Source organism: Physeter macrocephalus, unplaced genomic scaffold (genome assembly GCF_002837175.3).
Source record: "Physeter macrocephalus isolate SW-GA unplaced genomic scaffold, ASM283717v5 random_485, whole genome shotgun sequence".
Lineage (NCBI taxonomy): Eukaryota > Metazoa > Chordata > Mammalia > Artiodactyla > Physeteridae > Physeter > Physeter macrocephalus.
The window spans coordinates 29,083-54,893 of record NW_021145769.1 but is presented as its reverse complement, the minus strand read 5'-3'; the positions used below and the strand labels follow the sequence as shown (position 1 = coordinate 54,893).

Genomic DNA, 25,811 nt, shown 5'->3' with positions numbered 1-25,811 from the left:
GCGCCATGGGCCGAGTCTGGATCCGGGGCGCGGGAGTTGGGGCTACCTGTGTTCAAGCTGTGCCGTGTCTCCCGGAATCGGGCGTTGACCTGCTTGGGCCTCAGTTTCCCGCTTCACAGGGGCGGGGCATGAGGGGATTTGTGAGCCCCGCCCCGCCTCGCGGGTTTTGCTGAGCTTGGGCAGCCAAATTAAATTCTGTTAAATGACCTGGGTGGAGTTGCGGCGCCTCTCCGCATTGGTGTGTGACCTGAACCCACTCCTGGGAGCCTTAGGTGCCCTCAGAGATGCCCTTGTAGGGGAGACGGGATTAAGTGAAGTGCTGTATAAGTATTTGTTCTGTATTCTTGGAAGCACTAGGGAGGCCCTCATTAGACTACTGATTCCCGGGCCCTGTCCTAGGATTTCTTCACACTCCACTTGGAGAAACTGACTGCTTCGAGCGCAGCACCTCTTATCGCTATTGGTTTTAGTCCCCACAGACAGCATTGTGAGATTCTTATTCTTTGTTATTCCTATTTTCTGGGTGAGAAAACGGATCTAGGAAGTGAGGTGACCCTCCCAAGGTCACACAGCCTCCCTCTCTGCTTGTGTCCCCCATAAATATATTTGGAGCAGGGATCAGAGCCTATGCTGGGTCATTTCCACTCTGTGTGTGGGCCAGATTAGCAGTTAGTCCGGGAAGGCTTCCTGTGAGAGGCAGCTGGTGGGGGAGTGTGCCTTGAATCCCTCAGCCCTCACATCTGGGAGCCAGAGACAGGAAAGAGCCCTTCTTTGTAGCAGAACCATTTCCCACAGGTCCAAATCCTGCACCTGACAGGCTCTAGCTGTGGGCTTTCCGCCACATGGCTCTGTCCTTTGAGAGCCCAAGTGTCCTCTTTATACATGATCTTTGGAAATGTGGAGGGTGTGGCTGTCCATGCCTGACACATAGAAGGAGCTCAAACATGGTGATTGGGGAGGGGGTGGATTTCATCAGGTGTGGCAGTTTATCTCCAGAAGGCACGTAATGGCTGCAAACTGATAGCCAGATTCAGGGCACAAATAGATACGTACTCTTGGTCTCTATGGTGTTGGGGTAAGAAAAATATTAGTTGCTAACATTTGTAAATGAGGCGATTTCACAGGAAAAAGAAATCCGTATTTCAGGTTTATTTCTGGAAACAGTCAGAAGTCTGGCAGGAATCAGGTGCTGTAAGAAGCAGCTGTCCTGTCACAGGTAGCTACTGAATGTCAGAGTCACACATTTGTGGATCCTGTGGTCTGTGGGCGTTTGAGTTGTGACCCATGTTCACTGGCTGTGTGACAACGGCCTAGTTCCTCAGTCTCTGGGCCTCAATTTTCTCATATATAAATGAGGATGGTAACAATTGCCAGTGTTTGAAATTGGTGTCTTGTTTAGTATACAGTAGGTGCTCAATAAAGAGGAGGGTAGTTAAGTGGGCTTTGAAAGCCCTTCCTGACCTGTGTGTGAATCTTAACCAATTGCAAGTGGGCCTTTCTGTCGGCCACTAAATGTGCAGACCTCAGAGCCAAGCTATGTCAGGATTCTGTGTTTTTCCTGAACCCCCTTAGGAGGGTCAGTGCTGAAGCTGTGGTTCCCTCCTGCCCTAGCATGGTCCAGAAAGTTCCCACCTGCTGGGATGGCATCTGTGTGCCAGGGAAGCTGGGAGCCAAGAGCCACAGAGCCATCTGGGTTGCTGGGGCCCACAGCCTGGCTTCCAGTGCCTGAAATTCTTGGCTTTAACTTGCTGATATAAGTCTATCTTCAGAGCTGAGTTTGAAAGGTTCTGTTTGCCTTCATCAAACTAAATTCAGGCAGTCTCTTGCTGTGAACAAGGTTCTGGGCTGGGCTCTGGAGACAGAACAGCGAGCAAGAAAGACACACACGCCTCTGTTCTATTGGAGCTAATATTGCTGTGGGGGTGACAGGCAAAAGGGTTAACTGATAACTAAGATAATTTCAGGAAGAGATGAGAGTGGAGCAATTAAAAAAAGGTGAAGTAAAGAGTGACCAGAATAGGGGTAGTCATCAAAGACCTCTTGGGAAAAAAGGCATTGGAGGGGGTGATGATTTGAGGGGGCAGCCAGGAGGAGGGGGGCAGATCCATGTAGGAGGAAGGTGCCTGTAGCTTTGGGCACATGGAGAGTGGGGGGTGTGGAGGTGGGAGGGGTGATGGGATTGTGATGTGCTTGGGTGCAAGTTATAAATAGGAACTCCTGTGGTTCTCGAAACACCCCCGAGTTCCTGGCATGACAAAGCTGAGGCTCAGGTGGCATGACCCACTTACAGACAGGTGGCCTGTGGGGTTCCCAGCCCCTCCTCTCCATCCCACCTCCCCCCACTTCCTGATGCAGACTGAAAACACTTTCTTCCTGCCTGTTTCAGGCAGCGGAGGAGGAGGAAGAGATGGACCCCCCGGACTCGGCCTCGAGGGTCTTCTGTAGCCGCATCCTGAGCATGGTGAATGCGGACGATGTCAACGCCATCATCCTGGCCCAGAAGAACATGTGAGCGAAAGCCAAGGGCCCTGGGCCCCCGGTGTGGGAAGGAATCCACTTGCTGGCCAGCATTCTTGCCCTGCCTGCCTCTACCCCGGGCCCACACTGGTGATAAAATGAAGGAAATGAGCAAATCTGCTGGCTGGCTCCAAAGTAAATTCCTTCCTGGTCTGGAGGCGAGGCCTTGGCACAGGAAGCAGGGCTCTGGGACAGTTTCGCAGCTGCGGACAGTTTGGCAGGGACCACAGCAGCTCCCTTCCCGAGGCCTGGGGTGGGGAGTCTTGGGGGGGATAAGGAAGGAACTGCTGGGGGATTTAAGGGAGCCAGTCGGCTCACTTCCTGTCGGGAACCTATTCTCTCAGAGCCTAGGCTGTCTCTGCAGAGCACCCAGGGTCACTTGGAAGAGCTGTGAATGGCCTTTGCCCTCTTTGGGGCTTGGCACTGTGGCCACCATAGCCTCACCCTAATTCCGGCCTGCTCTGTGGGGAAGAAGGGCTGACACAACCTTCAGGGGGAAACATGGTCTCCTGGGGCTTTATTTTTGTGTCTTTAAGCCAAAGGCTCTTCCTTCCATTTACAACACAGCACAGACCTGATACCTTACCTTTCTTGCCCTGTGACAGGGGTGCTGGATATGTCTGGGTCTCAGCAATACCCATTTCCCTCCTAGGTCTTTAGTTCAGATTCAGACCTGACCCTGGGGAACTCCCAGACCGAGGCGAGACAAAATCAGACTTGAACCTTCCTGGCCTCGGGGTGTCAGGGCTGGGCCAGAGAAAGAAGCTGGGGCTAGGGGAGTCAGAGTGTCAAAGAGTCTACTTGAGGGAGAGGGTTAAGGCTACATGAGAAGGGTACATTTGAGTAGCATTTTTGAGTAGGGTTTTGAAAGTTGAATAGGAGATTGCTAGCTGGCTCAAAAACCAGGTAGAGCTCCACAAGACAAGGATATGGTCTACGCAAAGGTCATGGAGCAGGAAAGGGCCTAGCAGGATCAGTTGGCAGGGACCTGGAGGCTGAGCAGAGGAGTCGGTGCCCTTTTTCCACCACCAGGCTGGACCGCTTTGAGAAGACGAACGAGATGCTGCTCAACTTCAACAACCTGTCAAGTGCCCGCCTGCAGCAGATGAGCGAGCGCTTTCTGCACCACACAAGGACCCTGGTGGAGATGAAGCGGGACCTGGACAGCATCTTCCGCAGGATCAGGTGGGTGCTTGGCCCTCCGGTCTCTGCCTCCTGCTCTGAGCCTCTGAGCCTGAGAAGAGGGTTCCTCCTCTTTTCAATGAGGGCCGTCCTCTCCACGTCAGCAGGGCGGTGGGGAGATTCAGCTTGTTTTATGAGGCTTCATTGCACACTTGATATTGGAGAAGATCTGAAAATCTTGGAGTTTCTGAATTTAAATTTTATTCCTTTTTTGAAAATGCAACATAGTGCCAGACCCATAATGCAAAAGGCAGGCAGGAGCAGACAGTGAAAGGCTAGCCTCGTGTTCCCCTTGGCCTCCACCCAGGACTTCTCTCAAGAGGAAAATGACATTGCCAGGTTTTGTGGGTCCTTCTCAAGCTGATTTCCACGAGGACAGAGAAAGACAATGTCCAAGTCCCCAGCCACATAGAATGCTTGACACGGCCCCCGGAGCTCCTATCACCACGGCTGCCGTTAACAACCGCCGCTGGGGCGCCCAGGCCTGGAACAAGCTGGCACTACAGCTGTATTTCTGGCTGACTGTGCCACTTCTTCTTTTCCGGGGGCAGCCACATCTGCTGGCAGAGCAGGTGCCACAGATTGAGGGCAACATGTTTCCTTGGAGCATGCTCTGTGCAGAAATCACAAGACAGGCCGGATAAATCCTTTATCAAAGCGTATCTTTTCTGGGGCATCTTACCAGGCTGGTTGCCCACGTGTGGTGTTGCAGGGGCGGGAGTAGAGTAGGAACCCCAAGGGTTGACACCTTTTGTGTGTATCTGTGTCACTCAGGAAGGAGATAAGCGTGTCCACCCAGGCAGGGATGCAGCAGCAGTGGTACTTCAGGGTGGGGGGGGGGCGGTTTGGGGGGGACAGTGCTGGCTGGCCATAGTCAAGGGTGAGAGACTGTCTGAAGAGCCTTTTGTAATTCTTTGTAAACAGAACTGCGTTACTTCAGGCAGGTAAAAAGGAAAAACCAGCAGGTTAAAAAGGGAAGCAGGTGCTTCTCTGTGAAGTTGTTTAGTGAGTGCCAGTGTTCGGTGTTTGGGGTGTGGATAGTCGGCACTCCTGGCCCCCACAGACATCCTCACACCGGGGATGGAGAGACAGGCTGGGACAAGTCACCCAGAGGAGTGCCTGTTGAGGCAAGGGGAAGGGAAGCTTCCTGGAAGGTTGTCCTGGTAGAAGAGGTTTAGACATGAGGCATTGCGGGTAGAGGGCCCAGCCAGCACGCAGAGCCAGCACCAAGGACACGCAGAAGTTGGGTGACAGCTGGGTAGCTGCCATCCGTCCTGGGGGTAGGAGGTCCGCTGGCTGAGTGCCCAGTCCTACCTCCAGTCCTGGAGCAGAGTATGACAGGCAGTGAGGGGGAGGTTCCTGGCCTGCACCGGGCCCAGCCTGCACACTCTGCAGGTTCAGCCCTGTGTGCCTTCCCTTCCCCTGCAGGACACTGAAAGGGAAGCTGGCCAGGCAGCACCCGGAGGCCTTCAGCCGTAAGTGTCACCCAGAGCTCCTACATCCCGCTTCTGGGCTCTGTGCCCTTGGATGCCAGGGCCCTCAGCCCAGGCTGGCTTCTGGAAGGTCACCTCAAGGGCTGACACCAAGCCCAGGCCCTAGTGGGCAGTGGGTCCAGTAAGACCTGGGGCAGGGGCGGGAGTGCTGGCCCGATCCTCTTGGCAACCTGCGGAGCAGGTGTTGGGACTAGAGTCTCCTCCCTTAGGGGAGGTCACACGAGGGAATGTGGACAAGAATGATGACAGTCCTTAGCCCAGTGAATGTCACATACCCCTACGAGCCAGGCTGTTACCCACAACCACCTATGAGGTGGGGACTGTGCCCAGAGGGGCAGTGCCTTGTCAGAGGAAGCACAGCGTCCTCCATGCTGAGCTTCAGTTTACCCAGTCTGCAGAATGGGCCAACAGCTCCCCACTCCAGGGCCGCTGACAACCACAGGCATAAAGGCAATGCCGTCATTCCCAGTTTATAGAGCAGGGAGCTGAGACACGGGCAGGTGAGGGGCCTGGCCCAGGTGACACAGTCAAGAGGGCACAGCCAGGCTCAGACTTGCCCCCAGGGCCCGCACAGGCCTAACCCCAGAGAACCTGAGTCTTTACCTTACCTCACCTTAAAGAGAGGCCTCTCACCTGCTTGGACCTCGGTTTCCTCATCTGTAAAATGAACCAAGTTATGTCCCATAGGGTGGGGGTAGCTGTCAGGGGTCCCGGGCCCAGTTAATCCCTCATCACAGTGCCTGGCATGGTGACTAAGCCAACTCCTGGGCCTCCTTCCCCCAGACATCCCGGAGGCGTCCCTCCTGGAAGACGAGGATGAAGACCCCATCCCCCCCAGCACCACAACAACCATTGCCACCTCGGAACAGAGCACAGGCTCATGTGACACCAGCCCCGACACAGTCTCGCCCTCCCTCAGCCCCGGCTTCGAGGACCTGTCCCACGTCCGGCCCAGCTCCCCTGCCATCAATGGCCGCAGCCATACAGATGACGAGGAGATGCCGAGCGAGTAGCTCTACTCCCAGGAGCTCGGAGGGGTCTCAGAGCAGCTGCGGTGCCACTGCCCAGATGTCTGAGGTGGCAGTGGGTAACCCTGCCTTGAGACAGTCAGCTTTGCCACCTTACTCTGTCATTTGGGGCTCACTGGGGGACAAGGCTCCCTCCCTGGGGTATGGAATTCCTGGGGAATCTATCATTCCCCCTCCTTCCTCACTGAGAACATCTCTCTTCTGTAGACCCCTCTGCCAGGCCAAGGGATGACCAGTCTAGCTGGAGTCGGGTTGGGCACAAGGGAGCTTTTCCAGAGCCAGGCCTGAGGTCTGCTCTGAGCAACACCTTAAGGTTCCCAGAGACCAGAGCCAGATGTCCTCTGCCCCAGCACCCTGGTCAGGATCTCCTCAAGGTGGCCAAGCCCTGTCATGTCTGAGTTCACCCCAGCCCACCCCTGTGCCTACTAATTCTGGTCTCCTTGCCCCTTCCTCCAATGACAGTATTGAATACTTTCTCCAATCATTATCTCAAGGAGGTTTCTGAGACAGCTGTAGAAGCCTCAAGGCAGAGATTAGCCATCCACTCAGCACCGAGCCTGGTTAGGCCCTGTTTCTCGGACCAGAGGTGTGGACCCTGAGGGCCCAGCAGGCTTCTCCTGGGGCCTCCATGGAGCAAGCCGAGCCACCTTGGAGAACAGAGTTAAGCAGAATATTTTTGTACCCGATGTTTACAGATGCTGTTGGGAAGTTATCAATAAAGACTCTTACTAAAAAGGGAAGGGTGCATCTAGCAGTGGCTTCCTTCCATCCTTGGCCCCAGCAGTCCAGAATGGGGGCAAGTGCTAGATGTGGGACAGGATGGTTATGGACAGCCAGGCACCACTGAGCTGGAAAGAAGTGGGCCGCTGTGCTTTGAGTGGGAGTCTCCAGTGGTGGCAACCATAATAACCCCACTTCCTATCACCAACCAGGCCTTCAAATGTGCTATTCCCACTGCGCACAATATTATTCCTTTACCTCCTTCAGTAACTCCTCCTCCAAATCTCAGCCCTAAGGTGGGCTCCTCAAGGAGCTAGGGTCTCATTCCCCATCATTCACTCTCACAGAGTCCCCTCATCTTTGGAGCATTTAGAAATTATGTTATTAAAGGCCTCTTCCCAGACTTCAGAGTGTCTGCTTTTGCCTCGTCCATAGGGAGCGCCGGGAAGTGTTCAAGAAAATAAGGTACGCTACCAAACCCACAGGTAACTTCTCAGTCCTCACCGCTTTCCGACGCCCAGCACTTTTTAGCCATCCTTGAGTCTCCTCCGTCTTATATCTTAAACAGACCCTGGGTCCCACCCCCATTGCCTTGGGTGAATGCACCAGCCCCACCTGCTCTCCGTGCTCCTGTACGGACCCGCCCTGAAATCCATCTGTGCACAGCGGCCGGCCTCCAGTGGCTCCAACACGTTCGGCCCTTATGCCGCCTCCTGCCTCGACCCTTGCGTCTTGGACCCGCAGACCCTCTGCTTAATGCCTTCACTTTAACACAAAAGTTTCCCCTACTCTGTTGAAATATTTCCGGAGCACCCGCTACGTGCGGGCAGTCTTCAGGCGGCCTGGAAACAGCGGGCAGAAACACCAGGAAAGGTGCGGCATTATTCCTACGTGACCCGACGGGCGGAGCTCACACCCCGAGGCAGGTGGGCACCGGTCGCCCACAGGCTCCGCGGCTTCATGCGCCAGCACCCAACATAGGGGCGGGGCGGGGCCAAGGGCGGTGCGCGGTGCGGATTGTGACGCAAACGCGCAGCGTGCTCGGTGCGCAGGCGCCCTCGGCGGCGAATCGGCGGTTTCCGGCTCAGCAGCCCTTTCTCTTCAACGAGACGGCGGAGCAGGTCGGTGATGGCGGACTTGCGGGTTGTCCCTGGACAGGGTTGGGCGGTAGCCTGCGGGGGCCCGGGCAGCCTACGGGACGGCATGGGATCCGTCTAGGCGAGCTAGGCCCTGTGGGGCGGCTTAGGAAGGCACACTGGGCCGGGTTCCGAGCCCGAACTGGGCCCCGGGAGGGAAGCCGGCCTTTGGAAGAGGATCCTGCCCGCTCCGCCGGCCCCAGCTATCTGACGAGGCTTTGGGGCGAGGATGTGTCCTTCGGGGCAGATCCGATTTAATGGGGAGGAGTATTAACTGTAATTTTGTCTCGTGGCAGACATTCTGCCAGTCCGTTAAAAAATATTAAGCCTTTGAGCTGGGTCTCTACCTGTTTCCTTTTCTAAACGTGTAAGGAGAGTCTGGTAGTAGCAGCCATTTTCTAGACTTGGAAAGTGAAAAAACGTAAATACCTGTGTAAACAAGTATCAGGCACGTGGTTGGCAGTTGTTACTTATGGATTGGCTCAAAGGCAGGAAATGTGGTCTGAGGATTAGGGCGTAACCCAGAAGGAAGCCAAAGTTTTGGCTGTCTGAGCTTGGAATCAGGAGAAGGGACTGTAGGGAGGAAAGCGTGTATGTTGGGGGGATGCTACTAAGATGGGATTCCCACCCCAGCTTTAGGAAGAGCGGGGGCTGGCGGAGGAGAGGAAGGATGGGACCTCCAGACCGTGCTTGGCAAGGTGGTGCCGTAGACCTGTACTTTTCGTTGCATCTTCAAACACGAAGCTGCTGGCTTGGAGGGTGGAAGGAAACAGGCACTGGGGCGGGCCTGCATTTGAAGTCGATGCTGGCACAGGGCTGGCAGGAGCTAAGGCTGGCCAGCCTGTGAGCTCGGGATGCTCAGACCTTCAGTGCTCACCACTCCACCCGGCCATTCTCCCCTCTCTCTCCAGCAGACGCAGAGATGCAGATCTTTGTGAAGACCTTGACGGGCAAGACCATCACTCTAGAGGTCGAGCCCAGTGACACCATTGAGAATGTCAAAGCTAAAATCCAAGACAAGGAGGGTGAGTTGGGTTGGAGCTGGGTGCTCCGCACAATGGGGGCCCTTCAGCCCTGGGGATCTGCTGTCCTGTGTGGAATGGGTGCTTGGACAGATCTCAGCCATGCCGTTGCTTCCCCTGTGTGATCTTGGGAAGGCAGCTTGTCCTCTCTACCTCATTTTCCCTTTTGACAGTTTGGGGGTGATCCTGGCACAGCCCTGTGGAGGGAGGGGAGATCTGCCCGTAGTTTTCTTGCCAGAGCTTTAGTAACTGAAGTGCTCTCTCCTTAGGCATCCCACCTGACCAGCAGCGTCTGATTTTCGCGGGCAAACAGCTGGAGGATGGCCGCACTCTGTCAGACTATAATATCCAGAAAGGTACGGGGGTGGGGTGGCTTGACAGGACCTCAGTGAGGCCTAGGACCCAGGATGGGGCACTGACAGCCTCTTCGGCACCGGGAGGGGGTTGTAGAGGAGGATTGTTCTTAAGCTGAGGACCAGATAGGGCTAGGGAGTATTGCTTTGTAAGGTACCGTTTCCATCGCTGGAAAGCATCTTAAGATCTCCACTAGGATTTCCAAATGGCGATGGTTTCTCATGTTCTTATTCACTATTTTCTTTAATTCTTGTGTTTGTGTTTTTTAATGTGATAACTACTGTAAAGAAAATCAGCACCACTTTTTGCAGCAAAAGATTTGAATGTCTTAACCTAGGAAAATAAAAGGTCGTCCTTGCACCACTTAGAAATTGCCTTGCCTTTGGGGAAACCCAGATGGACACCACTGTTGATGTATATTTATATTAGTCTCAGATTCCCTGAGGACTGGTGGGAAATGACAAGGTGGAGGTTCTGTGGGGCGGGCTGGGCTGGTGTGTCCATCTACACATAGAACACCCAACGGATTCCGACGTGTCCCTGTCACATGTGAGAAGCCGTGGTCTGCAGGGCACTGGAGGCTGCCCTGCACCTGTGAGACTGAGGTGGTGAGCCTAGGCTCAGCCACTGTCTCTCTCTGCCCTTCGTTTCCTATAGAGTCCACCCTGCACTTGGTGCTTCGTCTGCGAGGTGGCATCATCGAGCCTTCCCTTCGCCAGCTTGCTCAGAAATACAACTGCGACAAGATGATCTGCCGCAAGTATGTGTACTTTTCAGATTGGGGGTGTGGGCTGGCCCCGGTGGGGGTCGGGATGTGCCCTCACCACTTGCTTGTGTCCTCACACAGGTGTTACGCTCGCCTGCACCCCCGTGCTGTCAACTGCCGCAAGAAGAAGTGCGGCCACACCAACAACCTGCGCCCCAAGAAGAAGGTCAAATAAGGCCCCTCCGCCGGCTTCTCCTTTGCCCGCAGGGTGGCCTCCTGCCTAAGCCCCATGGCCCTGGGGCCTCAGTAAAGTTTCCCTTTTGTTGACTGGAGCAATAACTGGTGTCCATGTGGTTGGTCTGTCCAATGGGGAGGTGGCTGAGGTGCGGGCATCTCCCTTAGGGACTTCCCGTCACTCAGTTCTTCATAGCTCTTGGGGGTCCTCTGTCCTGGGTTCCAGTTGTCTTACCTGTAAATTGGGCCATGGTCTCTGCCCTTCATGTCTAAAGTTGTAACCACGGCACAGGCAAGTCTCACTCCTGGCCCTCTGCCACATAGCCTAGTGAGCCCACCCATCTGGATTTTGTCATCTCTAATATGGGAATAAAGACCTCAGCGTAGGGACTGGTGGGACCTGGTCAGGCACATTAACAACCCTCACATCTGGGGCCTGGAGGTGTTCAGGTGTGGGCGGATGGCGGGGTAGGAAGGAACACCCCACCTAGCGTAAAATACCTGTTCTCAATTTTGACTGACCTTTAGGAGCTCCTGGGTCCCACCCAAGACTGATGTCTGTCAGGTGAGGGGTTGTAGTGCCCTGACAAGGCCATGCTTCTATTTGTCTTGGGGTGATTGGGGCTTCCTGTAGGTGACAACCCAGGCCTAGACTGTGATGCCTGAGAACAGCTGAGACCTGGAGTGCCAGCTAAAGGCTGTCACTTCAGGCCTCAGTTGAGTTTCATTTTTGTCAGTTGCCCCCTCCTCCCTAAGGCCAGGCCACCATCATCTTTCTGGTCTACCGTGTCCACTCCTGGAGGAGGAAGCTTCCTGAAGCTCAAACTAGGCAGTGTATGTCCAGCTCCCAGGCCTTCTCTGTACTTAATAGGAACCCTCCCACCCCTGACTTCAGCCCTGCACCAGACTCCCACTTTGGGGCCTTTTGCACAGGCCCCTCCTCTTCAGAGCAGTTCACACAGAACCTGTGGGTGCCAGTGACTTGAATTCTCCAGTGTCAGAACCTGCGTTCAAATCCCACTCGTGTCACAACCTTGTGGCATTAGATGATGGCGGTCACTTCTTGGATTCAATTTTCTTTATCTTTAGTGGGGATGGGATGTGAGGAAGTGAAGTCGGGTTTTGACATAGCTGCATAGAAACAAGCCGAAGGACAGCCTTGCTGTATACAGAACCGTACATTTAAGGTCGAAAACGTTAAGGCAGGCGCCGGTCGGGAACAAGCACAAGGGTGCGGGGGGTGGGAGGGTGTCAGGCCTGAGAAGCCCCCAGTCTTCGCTCCCCGTTTTTCCCGCGGCGTCTCCAGGTTAGCTGGCCGCTACAAGCTGGCTCCAGAGGCCTCCGTGCCTGCAGGGGGCGCCAGGCGCAGCGGAGCAACCTGCTCCCGGGTGGGACCAGAGCTGCGCAGTCATGATCACCACTGAGGCCGCGGCAGAGTCCGCTGTCCCCGCGGTGCTCGGTGATGCGGAAGCCACTGGAGCCCCGGAGCGCGAGCAGCTGGTGTGGCCCTGGGTGAGCTCGAGCCCGAGCGGGAACAGGCGCGGGGCGGGCGGTGTAGGCTCGGGGGCGCCGGCTTCATACCCTAGCCGTGCCCCTCGCCCCGTAGAAAGATGCCGCGATACGGGCGCTTGTGCAGCGCATCCACCAGTTGCAGGCTGAGCGCGCGCAGGCCTTCCGCCGGCTGGAGGAGTAAGTGAGGGCGGAGGGGAGGGGTCGCAATGTTCAGCCCCCGGCCCGCTCCGGGGATGGGCGTGCCTTGGGGGAGGAACTGGGTCCCCACGGGGCCGCGGTGTCAAGAGGTGGGGCGGGATTTGCGGGGAGACCAGATCGCTCCCTTCCGCGTGCGCAGGGGTGGGCCCGTCTCGGGTTGCCCTGCGGGAGTCAGAACGTCCTCCACACTCTGGGGTCTAGGGGACACTTGGAGGGCTTTCAGGTGGTCGATGCGGGTGCAGGGCCTGAGAGCCGGGGCCGTAGCCTCAGGATCCCCGCCTGCCGCAGAGGCCACCGACAGTACCTGAGCAGCGGCCCGCCCTACGACTTTCCGCGCTACCGGAGCACAGTACACGAGGTGACCCAGGCCTTCGCCGCCGCCTCGCGGGAGGTGCTGGCGGTGGAGGCCGAGCTAGCCGGACCCCGAGCGCAGCCGCTGCTCGCGAGCCACGTGCGCAGGCTGCAGCAGCTGGAGGAGACGCGCCTGGCCACGGTGAGGTCCCGCCGCCCGGCCATGTATCCCCCTACTCCACGGCTTGTCTCTCGGGCCTTGGCCCACTGTGCACCCCTTGGGGGAGGGGTCAGATTCCGTCCCCTCGAACCCCGCCCCTGGCGCCCCAGCACCCCCTCTTCCTGCCCCACCTCAGTCATCCATTAAGAGTTCACTCGAGAGTCTCAGGGTTAGCCCCCTCCTGTCTGCCCCCACTTTTCATCCAGATCTTTAGTCCCAGGACACGCCCACTCTATCCCAGACGCCGCCCCTACAATGCTCCTACCCACCCCTGGCTTGTCCCAATGCCCCAAGCCAGGTACTCAATCCCCTGCTGATTGGGGGCCTTGGATTTCCAGGCCAGGTCCCCTTCCGGGTACACCCTCGATCCCAGCCTAGGTTCTGGGCCTGTTCCACCCGCTAGGGATCCAAGGCCCAGCCTACTCTGCCTCTACAGCCAATCCTGACCAAGATACACTACCATTCCCAGGCCAACTCCACGCGAAGCCACGCCCACATCACACTCTACGCTGGGATTCCCAGGCCACGCTGCTTTAGAGACCCAATCCCAGTCTAGATTTTTGGCCTACTTCCACCCTGAGATTGTAACGCCCTGGCTGGTCCCTGAGACTCCGCCTACTTCACAACCCTCACAACCCACCCACCCCACCCCACCCCCGTCCCCGCCCACCTATCCCCAGCTGAGATTTCACCACTGCTCCCCTTCCCTGCTTACATGAGGCCATGCCCATGTTGCGCTCTGCACTGATTCTAGGGCCCGCCCACTCGGCCCCTCTCCTCAGGAGCCCCCCTAAACCTAATCCTAGATTCCTCCTGCGCTAAGTACCGCCCCTTGAGACTCCCGCCTGCTGTGGCCCCACCTTTGCGCTGCCTTTCCCGGTGCTTCAGTGTCTCTTCCTCCCTACTATGTGGGAGGGCAGGGGTTGGTCTCTGCCAGTTGTGACATCCTCCTTGCTGCCTATTCCCCAACCAGGTGGCCCTGCTGCAGCTGATGGGGACACCAGAGCTGACTGGGCAGGACAGCCTGCAGATGCACCAGCTGAAGATGAAGTGAGCACCGCCTCCCAGGGGGCTGACCATGCTAGATTTGCACATGCACCCTTGGGCACCCACCCCCAGCCAGGTGCGCCCCAGGGCTGGCAAGGGCAGACTGTGCCAACCCCCTGGATCTGTACATGACCCTTAGGGTGTGCACGCCAGGGTAGTCACTTGGTGACTCCTAGATGTACTATACACATTCCCCCAGCGCACAGGCTGTGCAGTTTCACACCAGACTTGCTGTGCATTCCCAGGACACAGCTGCGCACCTCATACACACCAATCCTGCTCACATGGCTCGACTCCGAGCTTGGACATGGTCGCCCAGGCCCCACCAGGCACACGCATGCACATTCCTGCCTTTAGCCCCCCAAGCGCACACATGTGCACACCCACTAGACATGTGCCACAGTCACCCTGCACACCTTCCTGATGGAACACACCCACCCAAGATGGCCTTTTCTCTTGCCACGCGGGACCCGTGGGACCACCCATCCTCCCAGGCACCTAAATGGTCCTTCTGGCTGCTAGCGCTGCCTGGAGGTTTGGCGGCAGGCAGGAGGGCCCGGGGCCGGCTACAGCCTCTTCGGAGCTGCGCAGCGGCCGCTAATTCGCCCCATCTGGGTTTTATTTATAGTTCCCATCCACTCTTGTAGGGTAATTAAAACCATGGAAGCGATCAGCGAGGTTCTCCAGGATCTCAGATTTGATGCAGAATCTGCCGAGTGATGGTGGCTCCCCAGGGACAAGCCAAAGGAGATGGGAAATGGGGCATACAGCGCTCTGCCCTGAGTGCCAGCTGGCTGGGGTCACGCCCCACCGGACCACTGACCCTCTTCAAGTTCGCCTCACCTCTCATAATAAAGAACCTGAAGAACCTTACGTCTGCAGCTGCTCCACTGTCTCTCTGTGCTGGGGTGGGATCCCACAAAGCCAGGGATGGCAGGTGCAAGATTCCCCCACTCCATGACTGTAAAAACTCTGGTGTTTTGAATCACACTCTCCAGGGAGTTTGGAACCAGATATTTCAGATCATGGAGAGAGTCAGAAATTCTGGGAGGTCAAGATTCCCATCCCAAAGGGGTCATCAGGATTCCCCGTCAGCGCCCCCCCACCAGGCCACTCTAGCCCCAAACTCACCTTCACAATCAGGGCACCTAAATAGTTTGTTTATTTAAAAAGACTCTTTGGAGTGGTCCTGGGTAGGGGGAGTAATGACCCTTCTTCACCCCCAGCCCTGGCAGGCGTTCTGGGAAGCTCAGCCCCCCCACACACATTCCCCCCACTGGGGTGCACCTCACGTGGAGGCCAGAGCTGTTGTGGCCCTCAGAGCTCAGAGTGCTCGCCCCAGCTGCTGCCGAGAGGGCTGGGGCACCCTGAGGTGAGGGTACAGAGGTGGCCCCCAGTCTGGGGGTGGCCCCTGGGTCTCCATGCAGCAGGGAGGGCAGCCCCAGCCTCTAGAGCTTATCTGGCAGGACCTGCAGGCAGAGGGGAAGCCAGGCTTAGCAAGGAGCCTGGGAGGGGCCAGGACCACAGAGCAAATGAGGAGGCCCCAGTTCAGGTCCTGGTCCCACCACTTTCAGCTGGGTGACCTTGGGTAGGCTATTGCCCCTCTCTAGGCACCGGTTTTCCCATCTGAAAAGTAATATCTATCCCATGGGGTGTCCTGCCGGTAATGCGCTTGGCACAGGGCCGGTATGCAGTAGGCGCTCATATAATGCGACTGGGTGGCTATGTGCATTCATCCCTGAGGATGACATTCCCCTCCGGACATTTTAAAGGGGTCTGGATGCTCTTACTAGACTAAGGGCTACAGGGGCAGGCACACAGTAGGTGTTACGTAAATGCTGATAAGAGATGGAGGAAGGGATTGCACCTCAGTAACTAGGGCTGAGGGTGGAGGGCCCGTGGCCTACGGCCACCAGGAGGGGCCCTTGTCTCCCTGCCTGCCCACCCACCTGGGCCCCCCTTACCTCTCGCCGCGCCCCGTCTGCCCGAGGACAGGATCCCCTCGTCCTGTGCTTGGAAGGAAGGAGGCAGTGTCTGAGGGCTGAGGACCTACCTCCCCAGCCCGTTTACCCCCCTGGCCCCACCCCTCCACCCCCTCGCCCGGGGGTCCCTCCTTCCTACCTGGTTGCGGGTCTTATGTGACTTCTGCATCCAGGCTCGCCACTGGTCATAGAGGCGAAAGCTGAGGTTCGAGCAGTACGCGTGCTTCTTGAGCCAGCCCAGAAACTGCTTGAGCTCGCGCCGCACCGGCCCCGAGCTCGGCTCGCCGCCCCGCGGCTCGCACGCCCCGCCGCCCGGGCCCGGGCGCTCTAATGGGGGCGGAGAGGCAGCGTCAGGGCGCGCCCGGCAGAGGGCGCGCGCGGGCAGGAGAGGGATGTTCCCTTAGGGCACCTCCCTCCCTGTTTCTACGGGACCCGGTCCTCCCCACGGCCCAGCCCAGCACTGCAGCCCAGCTGCGCCCCCAAGGACATAGGGGGCAGGGGAAGGAAGGGGCTCCTCCTCCACATCCCCTCTAGGAACCCGATTCCCGTGGCCTGAGCCAGGTGTGAGTGGAAGGGGCGGGGGGAGGAGAGAGGCCAGGGCCAAAGTGATGAGAAGCAGACAGAGCAGGGGGCAGAGGAAGGAAGAGAGAGACGCTGATGAGAAAGAGCTGGAGAGAGAGACAGAGACTGAGCGATGGAGGTAAGGAGAGACAGATAGAGGAGAGCGAAAGCAATGAGGGACAGCCAAGGAGATGCAGAGGGTCGAGAGATGGAGAGCCAGAGCAGGAAGGGACAGAGACACTGGGGGTGTAGGGACAACAGAAACCAAGAAAGGCAGAAAGATAGAAACAGGGAAAGAGAGTGAGTGACAGAGAGATGAAGGGAGACAGAGAATTCGAGGTGGCTCTGAGGGGGAGGGGCAAGCCCCCAGGACAGGCCTGAGAGTACAGCCCGTTGGATGGGGAGTGGGCCAGGAGGGCCAGGTGGGAGGCCGGCCTGTCGGTCCAGTCGCTGGCCGCAGCCAGCCCTGAGCAGGCCAGCGGATAAGGACATCGGCCTCACGTCATAAATAACGCTGGGGACCCGCTGACAGGCCCTGGCACAGCCCCGGCCCCCACCGCCCCTGTCGGCTTCCCCTGGCCTCCCCAGCCTCCCCAGCGGACACAGCCGCCTGCTGGCTCCCGTGCAAGAATCACAGGTGCTGGGCACGAGCAGGGGCCAAGGCTCAGGCCCCTCCCAGCTGTGCGAGTTCCCGCCCACCGCCGAACCTGGAGGGGCCCGGGATGGGGGCTGGGGGACTGGCTGGGGCCCTGCTCTGCCACTCCCTGACTCTGGGATCCTCTCTGGGCCTTGGTTTCCCCATCATCCCAGGAGCATGAGCCAGGACTTCAAGGGAACTGAGTTCAGATCCCTGTGTGACCTTGGGGCCTTGGTGTCCTCATCTCAGAAAAGGGGCCCTCCCTTAGGTGAAACCACTGGGGGAGCAGGGGATGGGAGTCTCAGTAACTATTACTTGCAAACCCTTGGGTGGCACCCACCATGAGAGCACTTTCCGTGGGTTATCTCTCATCTAACCCTCACAATAGCCTGAGGCAGGCATGATTATCATCCCCACTTTCCAGATAGGGAAGCTGAGGCCAGACGTACCAAATAAGATTTCATACCATTTCACAGAGGAGAGAAGGGAGGTCCATGGGCTTAGATAAACCTCCCCCCCCCCCGCCCCCGACCGCAAAGGGAATCAGACCCAGGCCCCTGATCATTCCATCCCACTACCTTTAACAGAAGGGGAAATCAAAGCCGGTCATAGGGAGAGTTGGCAGCCCATCGTCTTAGAAGCAGGGGTCTCAAACTCACTTGCCCTTAGGAGCTGGGGAAGTGGTACATGTGGGTGAAACAGGCCAGGTAGGGATGGCGCAACTGAAAGAGTAAGGGCCCTGACTTAAGGGTCAGCCTCTGCTGATGGGGGCTGTGGAGTAACTCTGGCTGTGTCCTATTACATTTTCTAGACAATTTTTCTAGGGAATCTAGGATATTTGTGTTCAAACTTATTGTTTTTACATGTCTGCCAGTAGGTCAAACTATTTTTTTCCAAATGACAGGCCAAGAAAATAGATCCAAGGGCCACAACTGGCCCCCGGGGCCAAGAGTTTGAGACCTCTGCTCTCTTGAAGGAAACAAGGAAACAGAGGCCCAGACTGGTTTGGGGCTGGTCCCAGGACCACCCAGCCCTGTTGGGGTGCTCACCACTTCGGGGGGTGGAGGCAGCTGTGGGGTGGCTCCATTCACTCCAGATCCCTGCCTTCTTGGAGCCATAGATGCCAAAGGGGTTGCAGCGCACTTGCACGAAGTAGACGGTGCCTGGCTTAAGGCCCGCCAGGCGGCAGGAGGTCTGGTTGCTCACATCGTCCACCACCTGGGCAGCAAGGGCAGGGTCAGAGGCGGCGGGCAGCTTGGGGTGGGGAGGCGGGAGAGGAGGAGGGAAGAGCGGAACTGGGGGGTGGGTGCGGGCACCTTCCAATCCACGCTGTCCTCCACTCGGTAGCGGATCTGGTACTTGGCTTGGAAGAGGAAGTCCTTGAGGGCAGGCGGTGAAACCCAGCGCACGCTCAGCTGGTCCTCCAGGCCCCCTACGCGGCTCACGTGCACTTCTGGCGGGGGGTCGGTGGTCACTAGGGGGGCGGGGCGGGGCTTAGTCACCGGGCTCTCTTTGGACCTGGCTGGCCCCCGTCTGGGTCCAAATACCAGGGAACGTGGCTTAGATGGCACCTGCCTCCGTTCTCCCCTCTCCCCGCTTCAGGATGGGTGGATTACATTAGATAATATTCAGGAAACACTCAGCACCTAGAAGCACTCAATTAATGTTAGCTGTTATCACCATTATTATCTGTGACAGGAGAAACATAATCCTATCTTCAGGGAACTATGTAAAAAGCAGACACTGCCTGGATGATGATATTATTATTATTATGCCCAGGAGACCAGGGAGCCCTCAGGCTGCCAGACTCCTGGGAAGCTCCCCCGACCCCCCCCAACTGCCCACCTCCTGCTCCTTCCAACTTCACAAAGGTCCTCAACGTGACGGCTTTGCTCGGTGCAAAGGGACAACTGAGGCTTAGAACATGCCCACTGCAGCTTCAGGACTTAAGGAAGCAAAGTGGGAAGCAGGAGGAGGGAGTCACTGCAACACTTCTGAGGAACCTTCTGGGAGCCCTTTGGGCAGCAGGGAGGGCTGGCCTCTTCCCCTGAGGCCTTGGTGAGGGGCCGAAAGGGTTAAGGCACAGGCCTGCTTGGGGCTGAGAAACACCCTAATTAGATTAGGCCCAATTCTGCTCGCAGATCATCCATTTCCTGCCTCCCGCCTGCACGCCCCCCCCCAGCTACAGGCTGCTGCTTCCTGGGGCGCCTCCAGACCTGGGCGCCCCCTCCCAGCTCCCCGGGGGCCCCCCCTCAGCACACCTGGGCTGCTGAGGGGGAGGCAGCCAGGCCAGGTGTTCTCCACAGAGTAGGGGTATCCTGGCTGCTTCAGGGGGCTGGGGACGGATGGGTGGATGCCTAGCTCCTCCCCATCCCAACCAGCAGCGCAGACCTCAGCTGAGCTGCAGCGTGGCTGGGCTGGTGGGGGCCGAGGGGGAGGGGGTGGATCCCAGGTAGGCCAGGCTGGCCTTTGGGCGGGGGGCAGGGCTCACCCACATCCAGGATGTCCAGTGTCAGCACATCCGAGCGGGCCGAGCCCAGACGGTTGGTGGCCTCCACCCAGATCTCATAGGGTGTGAAGAGAGCCAGGTCCTTGGGGATGTGGCAAGAGTGAGGTCCCACTGTGTGGTATTCCTCACATGTGTTGTCCTGCCCGTACCACCTGCAGGGGGCAGGAGGGGAGGAGGACATGTGAGGGTCCCTTTGGGCCCCCAAACCTCCCCCCAGCAGCCCCGGAGTGCAGAGAGGACACAAGAGCTCCGAGAGGGAAGGCTTGGCCAAGGCCACACAGCCAGGCTGGAACACATGTCACCCGAGGGCCACCACCAACCTCAGCTTGTACTTGAGGGAGTAGTTGGTGTGGAGGAAGGTTTCCCCGTGGGCCCCCGGCGTCCAGCGGCATGTCAGGTCCTTCATGTTCTTGGACCAGCAGCTGATGTTGAAGGGTTTCTCTGGGGGCACTGGGGAAGGGGGGTGCAGGGGCTGAGGGTCTGGACCGGCCGTGGACAGGTGGAAGGGGGAGTTGCTGGCTGCCAGCTGGGGCCCCCACCTTGGAGCGGAAGGAGGACGGACGGAGCAGCCACCTGCATGGCTCTCTTGAGGATGGTCTTGTTGCGGGGTGGTCTCCAGGCTCTCATTCCCACCCTAGCGGCCTGTACCTCTAAACTTATGCCCGTATACCCATTGTTCAGCCCCAGACCAGAGGAGCCATGATTCATGCCCCTCTCCAGAGGGAGATGTTGCCCCCAAGAGCTACCCCTAGGTGTCCTGGGGGCCCACTTACGGCCAACATAGAGGCAGGAGCCGGCTAGGATGCTGCCGTCACGGGCGTGGCACACGAGGTTGTCCCCCGACTGCTGCCTGGATCCGTTGAGGTTGGCCAGGGCAAGGGCTAGAGTGGAGGCGTTGAGCATTCGGGACAGCTCAGGGGGCAGGCGGTGCCCGTTGAGGGTCCAGTAGAGGCCCTCGGCGGTGGCCCCTGGTGGGTCCCCGTGCACTGAGCACGTGGCCTGCAGGGAGGAGCCGATGAGGAGCGTGGGGTCCTGGGGACTGATCACAGCCGTGTCTGGGGTCAGAGAGGAGCACCTGTCAGGCCTGGGATGGAGCTGCCCTGAGCATCCCACACCATCCTAGGTCCTCCAAGACTCACGGTGGTCCTGCAAAGGAGCTTTATAGGATTGTCCCCATTTTACAGAGAAGGAAACTGAGGCTCTATTAGGTCAAGTGACAAACCCAAGGTTGGTGGCAAAGCCAAGATTCAGCCCCAGGACTGTCTGATTCCACAACTCAGGTCCTTCCAAACCACTTCCTCACTGACTTGCTCAGGGCTTTCTGAGTGGTTACAAACCTCACTCAGATCCAAGTACCTCTTGCTTTGCACATACTTCTGACAACCACTACACTCTGCTTTTTTTTTTTTTTCATTTTATTTTATTTATTTATTTATTTTTGTGTGTGTGGTATGCGGGCCTCCCTCCGCCGCGGCCTCTCCCGTTGCGGAGCACAGGCTCCGGACGCGCAGGCCCAGCGGCCACGGCCCACGGGCCCAGCCGCTCCGCGGCACGCGGGATCCTCCCAGACCGGGGCGCGAACCCGGTTCCCCCGCATCGGCAGGCGGACGCGCAACCACTGCGCCACCAGGGAAGCCCCTAAATATTAATACAGAAGATTACTTTTTTTTTTTTTTTTGTGGTACGCGGGTCATTTTATTTTTGACAATTAGAAATAACAGATTGTGTGTTCTTTCTCTTCTACCCCCAGAACCTCACACATGTGTCTCTGTGGGGAGGAAGGCACTTCTAAAAAGGGGTGCCCTGACCCCTACTAGAATCCTGCTCATTTTATGGATGAAAAAAAAAAACAAGGCTCTGAGAGATCGAGTCCTTTGCCTAAGGTCACCAAATAGAAGAAGGGCACACTATTTAAACCTGTATTTGTCAGTCTCTGCGCTGCCACTGGAATTGAAAGTGACTGTGGCAAGCTCTAGGCTCCCCACCCCCATCCAAAGGGACTTGCCGTCATCATGCTTTCCCTCGATTCAGTTTTCCTAATCTGCAAAATGGGAACAAGAAAACTCACGGTCCTCAGGGCCATTGGGAAGATCAGGTGGGAAGTGACTTCCTAAACTGGGTTGTGTGTGAACTGGGTGCTGGGCACAGGGGCCTCTGGGATGCCGTGGTTGATGCCTTTCCTCCTGCCTTCCACTGGAGAAGCCTTCTAGTCCAAAGATTAGAACTTAAGAGAGGCCTGATTTATCCAAGGGGAAACCAAGGCACAGAAGAGGGGGAGGGGATGCACAGTTCAAGCCCCTGATGCCTCAGTCTCCCCACCTGGGAAGTGGGCATCATGATGTCAGCCACATGAGATGGTTTGAGAAGAGTGAAAATATTGCCTTAAGGACAACCCTGTGGGCTCTTTAAGCCAGGCTGAGCTGGGTTCGAATGCCCCCAGCTCACTCTGGAGGTTAACCCAGTTCTTTCACCTCTCTGAGACTTTGGGAAGGGGCCTCTCCCTCCACCAAGAGTGGCAGTGAGGACTCATTCACTCATTTGTTCATTCATTCATTCAAGGAGCACCTACAGTGCGCCAGGACCTGAGGGCACAATGGTGACCAAGATACCCCAAAATTCATGCCCTTTGGGGCCTTGAATCCAAGGGAGCAGTCGGAAAAAGAACAAATAAATGTCTAGGAGAACAAGTAAGGGAGAAAATAAAGCACTAATCAGTGGTGGCAACGGCAAGTGCAAAGATACTGGGGGACAGGGGTGGTAGGAAGTGAGGTCTGGGAGGTTAGCAGGGGGCCAGACCTGCAGGCAGGAGTTATTCCAGGGTTCTGAGCAAGGGAGGGATTTATATTTTAAAAGGATCACTGGGCAGCTGTAAGAAGGGACTGCAGGGGGGCAGAGAGGCAGGGGCAGCCCAGCTTCCCTGGCAGCCAAGGACAGGGTGATCCTGGTTCCCCTGGGAGGCCCCTAAATGCCAGCGGCTGCCCTGTGCTGGCTCTCACTGCCCCCAAATGGGCGAGGTGGGGTGGACACAGTTCCCGGGGCCAGCCCTGACGATTTTCCGGGGCAAACTTGGCTTGAGGGCCATGTCTTGCTGGAGCCTGGGATCGCAGTTGCGTTTGGGGCTTGGCCCAGGGCTCGCCGGAGGTCTCAGCGTCCGTGCGAAGGAGTCGGCTGAGCCGGCCAGAGCCGAGGAGGCGGGGGCGGCTGGGGGGCGGGGGGCCAGGGGGCCGCCCCGGAGGTCCCAGGCAGCCAGCCGCCCGCTAATTCGGAATTCCTTCAGCATGAACTCGGGCGTGCCAGCGTCTCTGCCCCGGCCCACCCACCGCTTCCTGCCTGGGCCCCCCCAGCAGGGTGGGAGGCACGGCCAGGCCTGCCCGGACCCCAGGCCCATTCTCAAACCTCCAGGGGTGGGTCACAGCCCCCCTGTCCCCCACTCACCCCCACGGCCAGGCCAGGAAGGGGGCTCTCAGGGGGGTCCTGGCTGGCTGTGGCACTGCCCCTCTGCCACACCCGCCTGGCCTGGGCTGGTGTGGCCTGACTGCCAGCAGCTGCAGCTGCCCTCCCAGGGCTGGGCGGGGGACAGGGCAAGAGGGCAAGGCCAGGCGGGCCTGGACAGGCCAGTCCCGCACCCCAAGCTCCAGCAGGAAAGGTCACAGGGAGGCCTTCTCCTCCTGGGATGTGGGCGCCCATCTCGGCTGGGGGACCTGGGCAATTGGCTTCCCCTCCCCTGTTCTCAGTTTCCTCCTCCGTAAAATGGGAGGAAAATACGTTCTACCTGCTGGGGAGATGAATGAAATGAGCTCACCATGTCCAAAGGGCCCAGCACACTGCAATGCCTAGGAACTGTTGGGATTAGGGCCCCTCCCAGCTCTGGGGTCCCGGCTGGCTGGTGCACTCCCTCCAGGCCTCCCCAAACAATGGGCCAAGGCATTTGGGACCAGTATGCACACATTCCAGCCCAGGCAAAGCAGCTGGGGACAGCCCACTGAGGTTGGGAGCGCCCTTGGCCTGGTTTGGGGGGCTTCCTAGGAGGCTCCTTTAAGCAGATCCCTGGGCTAGGCTTTTGGACAGCCCCCCTCCCCTGCTCCCTGCCTCCCCGCCTTTCCCGCAGAGCTGGGGCCTTTAAAAGTTTTTTTTCTCTCCCCCTTCCCAATCTGGAGCCGCTGCCGTTATTGAAAAGGAGCACCATGTGTTTTAAAAGGGAACAGTGTGAGATTCTCTGCAAGCAAGGCAGGAGGGTGGCCTCCACCCGGGGTCCCCATGGGGGTCCCCATCTCCTGTCCCGCTGGTACCTGCAGACACTTTACGACCCACCCGCCTGCTGGTCAGGGGCTAAGACACACCACACCAGTAAGTAGAAACATACTGCTGAGGTGTGAGAATCTTTTAATTTCCTCCCCCTTAAAGGAAAAAACACACGCACAACAATCCTTCCACCACCACCACCTTTGCCTGCTGCTCTGCTGGCTGGGAAACAAAGCCTGCCACTAAAGGTGGCATTCACAGGTGCTGCCCACTGCCTGGCAGAGCTGTCAGGAACCCCAGGAGGGCCTGGGGCAGCCCCTCACCTGCCCAGGAGCCTTGGGCATGTTAGGCTTTCAGCAAGTGCCTCCAGGACACCGGACCCTGCTCTTTCTGAAAGAGCACCGCAGGGAGGCTGCAAACAGCTCTGTGCAGTGTAGGTCCACCTGGGGTGCAGTGTTTGCCCACCCGGGTCGACTTGTGTGCCTGGATGGGGTGCGTGGAGTGACCGCGAACGTCCAGGGCAGGTTGTGCCTGCGTGTGTGCCCTGTGTTGCCTCTCCCTCGGAAAGAGTGTGACTATGAATGTGTGTGTGTCAGGAATGGAATGTGTGTGTGCGCCCCGATGGTGTGCGAATGTGCATCTGGGATGCAGTGTGCGCACATCTGAGGGCGAGGGTGACGGGCCACAAGCCAGTGTGAGTCTTTGTGTGTCTCTGGGCGTGTCCCAGAGCGGGTCTGGATGTGGAGACCGTGTCCTGGCGGGGGTGTGCATTGGGTGGGGGACCGGAGAGTGCCGGAGGCCAGGCGCTCCCAGCAGGGCGGGGGTCTCGGCCTGCGGGGGCTGTGGGCTCCCGGTGGCTGCTCCCCCCCCAACGGCTGGGCCTGCGGTGCCCGGACTCGCTGGGTCCCGCTCCCTCTCACTCTCACCCACTCTCTCACAAAGATTTCTCTCGCTAGAGTCTCCTAGTCCGGCGCAGCGTGGCCGGGAACGGTTCTGAGCGCCGCCAGTGGCGAGGACTCCGCAGACCCCCGCGCGCGGGGTCCCGCAGGGGGAGGGCGGCGGCGCCGGCCCGCGGAGAGGCGCGTCCCCGGGGACCCCGGGCCGCGCGCCAGGCGGCCAGAGCGGCCCCCTCCCGCCCCGCCTTCCTCACGGGGCTCATCCCTCCACCCGGGGGGGCCCCGCTCAGGGCCGGCACCCAGCGCGCCTACCGCGTGCGCCCCCGCCCAAGAGCGGTGAACCGCGGTCTCCGCGTCTCCGAGTCGGCAGACGCTGTCGCGTGCGCCCACCGCGTCCTGGAGTGCAAGAGGGTCCCAGGCCGCGGCCGCTCGACCCCCCTGGGCCGACTCGGGCGTGCTCCACAGGACAGCCCAGGTAAAAAGGCCTCAGCAGCGGAAGCCGGACCCTCGGGACAGGGGACTTCGGCGCTGTGCGCCCCACAGGTGAGGATGCCCCGAGGGCCGCGCCGGGGGCGCCTTCCTTTGTTCCCGGACCGCCCAGGTGGCGCCCGCGCCCCCTCCCCCCGCGGCTGCCCCCGGGGCGCACGCTCTCGGCCCAGGCGGGAAGAGGGGAGCACGGCGCCGGCTACTCACCGGCTCCTGATCCCGCTTGCGGCGCCCCGAGGACGCAGAGCAGCAGTAGGGGCAGCAGCGGCGGCGGCCGCCGCGCGGATTGGGCGGCGGGGCCCGGGCGGCCGGCGGGCATGGGGCCGGCGCTGCCGGGGGCGCGCGGCGGGCGACGGCTGCAGCGGCGGCGGCGAGGGACTCGGGGCGCAGGCGGGGCGCGGGCCAAGTAGCCCGCACGTCGCTGGGCGCGGGCGCGGAGGCCAGAGCAAGTCTGAGCAACCGAATTGACAAGGCGCTAATGCGCCGCTGGCCCCGCCCGGCCCCGCCCCCGGCCCGGCCCCCGGGAGGGGGGCGAGTGGCGGGCCCCGCACCGGCCTCCCCGCCGCCCGCCAGCCCGCGGGCACCGCGGGCCCCACCCGTCCGGCCTCAGCTCCGCCGCGCACCGCACGCGCCCTTTCCCGCGGCCCCAAACCCCCCACTCTACCCTTACCGACCTGGGACCTCCCTTTCCAACCCCGCCAGCTCCAGGTTCCCTACCCCCAATCTGGGACCTGGAGCCCCCAGTCGGGTTTCCGTGCCCTCGCCCACTTCCCTGCACCCTGCTCTCAGCCATGTGCCCTTCGGCGTCCCCTGAGGCCCCCAGCCCTCGCCCGCTCCT

General features: G+C 58.9%; 4 protein-coding genes across 9 annotated transcripts; 3 read left to right on the top strand and 1 right to left on the bottom strand.

Annotated features, from left to right (window-relative positions):
* Positions 1 to 2,355: 2,355 nt before the first annotated feature.
* On the top strand, positions 2,356 to 6,960 carry KXD1 (KxDL motif containing 1). The gene is made up of 4 exons (XM_028485616.2): positions 2,356 to 2,508; positions 3,550 to 3,702; positions 5,128 to 5,174; positions 5,976 to 6,960. The coding sequence occupies exons 1-4, from the start codon at positions 2,408 to 2,410 to the stop codon at positions 6,203 to 6,205; spliced, it is 531 nt and encodes a 176-aa protein (XP_028341417.1). The 5' UTR covers positions 2,356 to 2,407; the 3' UTR covers positions 6,206 to 6,960.
* A 1,005-nt stretch (positions 6,961 to 7,965) lies between these two features.
* On the top strand, positions 7,966 to 10,490 carry UBA52 (ubiquitin A-52 residue ribosomal protein fusion product 1). The gene is made up of 5 exons (XM_007116929.4): positions 7,966 to 8,061; positions 8,988 to 9,101; positions 9,368 to 9,454; positions 10,110 to 10,212; positions 10,300 to 10,490. Exons 2-5 carry the CDS (start codon positions 8,999 to 9,001, stop codon positions 10,391 to 10,393), a joined length of 387 nt encoding a protein of 128 aa, XP_007116991.1. The 5' UTR covers positions 7,966 to 8,061; positions 8,988 to 8,998; the 3' UTR covers positions 10,394 to 10,490.
* Positions 10,491 to 11,766: 1,276 nt separating this feature from the next.
* REX1BD (required for excision 1-B domain containing) lies at positions 11,767 to 14,533 on the top strand. Of its 6 annotated transcripts, none has more exons than XM_028485614.2 (5): positions 11,767 to 11,904; positions 11,999 to 12,081; positions 12,391 to 12,595; positions 13,587 to 13,663; positions 14,308 to 14,533. In XM_028485614.2, the coding sequence occupies exons 1-5, from the start codon at positions 11,803 to 11,805 to the stop codon at positions 14,378 to 14,380; spliced, it is 540 nt and encodes a 179-aa protein (XP_028341415.1). In that variant the 5' UTR covers positions 11,767 to 11,802; the 3' UTR covers positions 14,381 to 14,533. The 6 variants fall into 6 exon arrangements, with proteins under 6 accessions (XP_028341415.1, XP_028341413.1, XP_028341416.1 ...); XM_028485612.2 differs by having other exon boundaries at positions 12,367 to 12,595; XM_028485615.2 differs by having other exon boundaries at positions 12,345 to 12,595.
* Positions 14,534 to 15,088: 555 nt separating this feature from the next.
* CRLF1 (cytokine receptor like factor 1) lies at positions 15,089 to 25,292 on the bottom strand. The gene is made up of 9 exons (XM_028485617.2): positions 25,181 to 25,292; positions 20,123 to 20,404; positions 19,670 to 19,799; positions 19,332 to 19,501; positions 18,157 to 18,314; positions 17,890 to 18,058; positions 15,782 to 15,969; positions 15,625 to 15,667; positions 15,089 to 15,129 (listed from the first exon to the last, which is right to left on the bottom strand). The coding sequence occupies exons 1-9, from the start codon at positions 25,290 to 25,292 to the stop codon at positions 15,116 to 15,118; spliced, it is 1,266 nt and encodes a 421-aa protein (XP_028341418.1). The 3' UTR covers positions 15,089 to 15,115.
* Between the last annotated feature and the right edge of the window lie 519 nt (positions 25,293 to 25,811).

Coding starts and splice junctions, on each gene's coding strand:
- REX1BD (XM_055083019.1), top strand. CDS start 11,803: ATGATCACCACTGAGGCCGCGGCAGAGTCCGCTGTCCCCGCGGTGCTC. Junction 11,905..11,998: donor AGCAGCTGGTGTGGCCCTGG/GTGAGCTCGAGC, acceptor CTCGCCCCGTAG/AAAGATGCCGCGATACGGGC. Junction 13,664..14,307: donor ATGCACCAGCTGAAGATGAA/GTGAGCACCGCC, acceptor CCACTCTTGTAG/GGTAATTAAAACCATGGAAG.
- UBA52 (XM_007116929.4), top strand. CDS start 8,999: ATGCAGATCTTTGTGAAGACCTTGACGGGCAAGACCATCACTCTAGAG. Junction 9,455..10,109: donor AGACTATAATATCCAGAAAG/GTACGGGGGTGG, acceptor CGTTTCCTATAG/AGTCCACCCTGCACTTGGTG. Junction 10,213..10,299: donor GACAAGATGATCTGCCGCAA/GTATGTGTACTT, acceptor GTCCTCACACAG/GTGTTACGCTCGCCTGCACC.
- KXD1 (XM_028485616.2), top strand. CDS start 2,408: ATGGACCCCCCGGACTCGGCCTCGAGGGTCTTCTGTAGCCGCATCCTG. Junction 2,509..3,549: donor ATCCTGGCCCAGAAGAACAT/GTGAGCGAAAGC, acceptor TTCCACCACCAG/GCTGGACCGCTTTGAGAAGA. Junction 5,175..5,975: donor GCACCCGGAGGCCTTCAGCC/GTAAGTGTCACC, acceptor TCCTTCCCCCAG/ACATCCCGGAGGCGTCCCTC.
- CRLF1 (XM_028485617.2), bottom strand. CDS start 25,292: ATGCCCGCCGGCCGCCCGGGCCCCGCCGCCCAATCCGCGCGGCGGCCG. Junction 19,800..20,122: donor CTCCTGCCTCTATGTTGGCC/GTAAGTGGGCCC, acceptor CCCCTTCCCCAG/TGCCCCCAGAGAAACCCTTC. Junction 15,668..15,781: donor CACATAAGACCCGCAACCAG/GTAGGAAGGAGG, acceptor TTCCAAGCACAG/GACGAGGGGATCCTGTCCTC.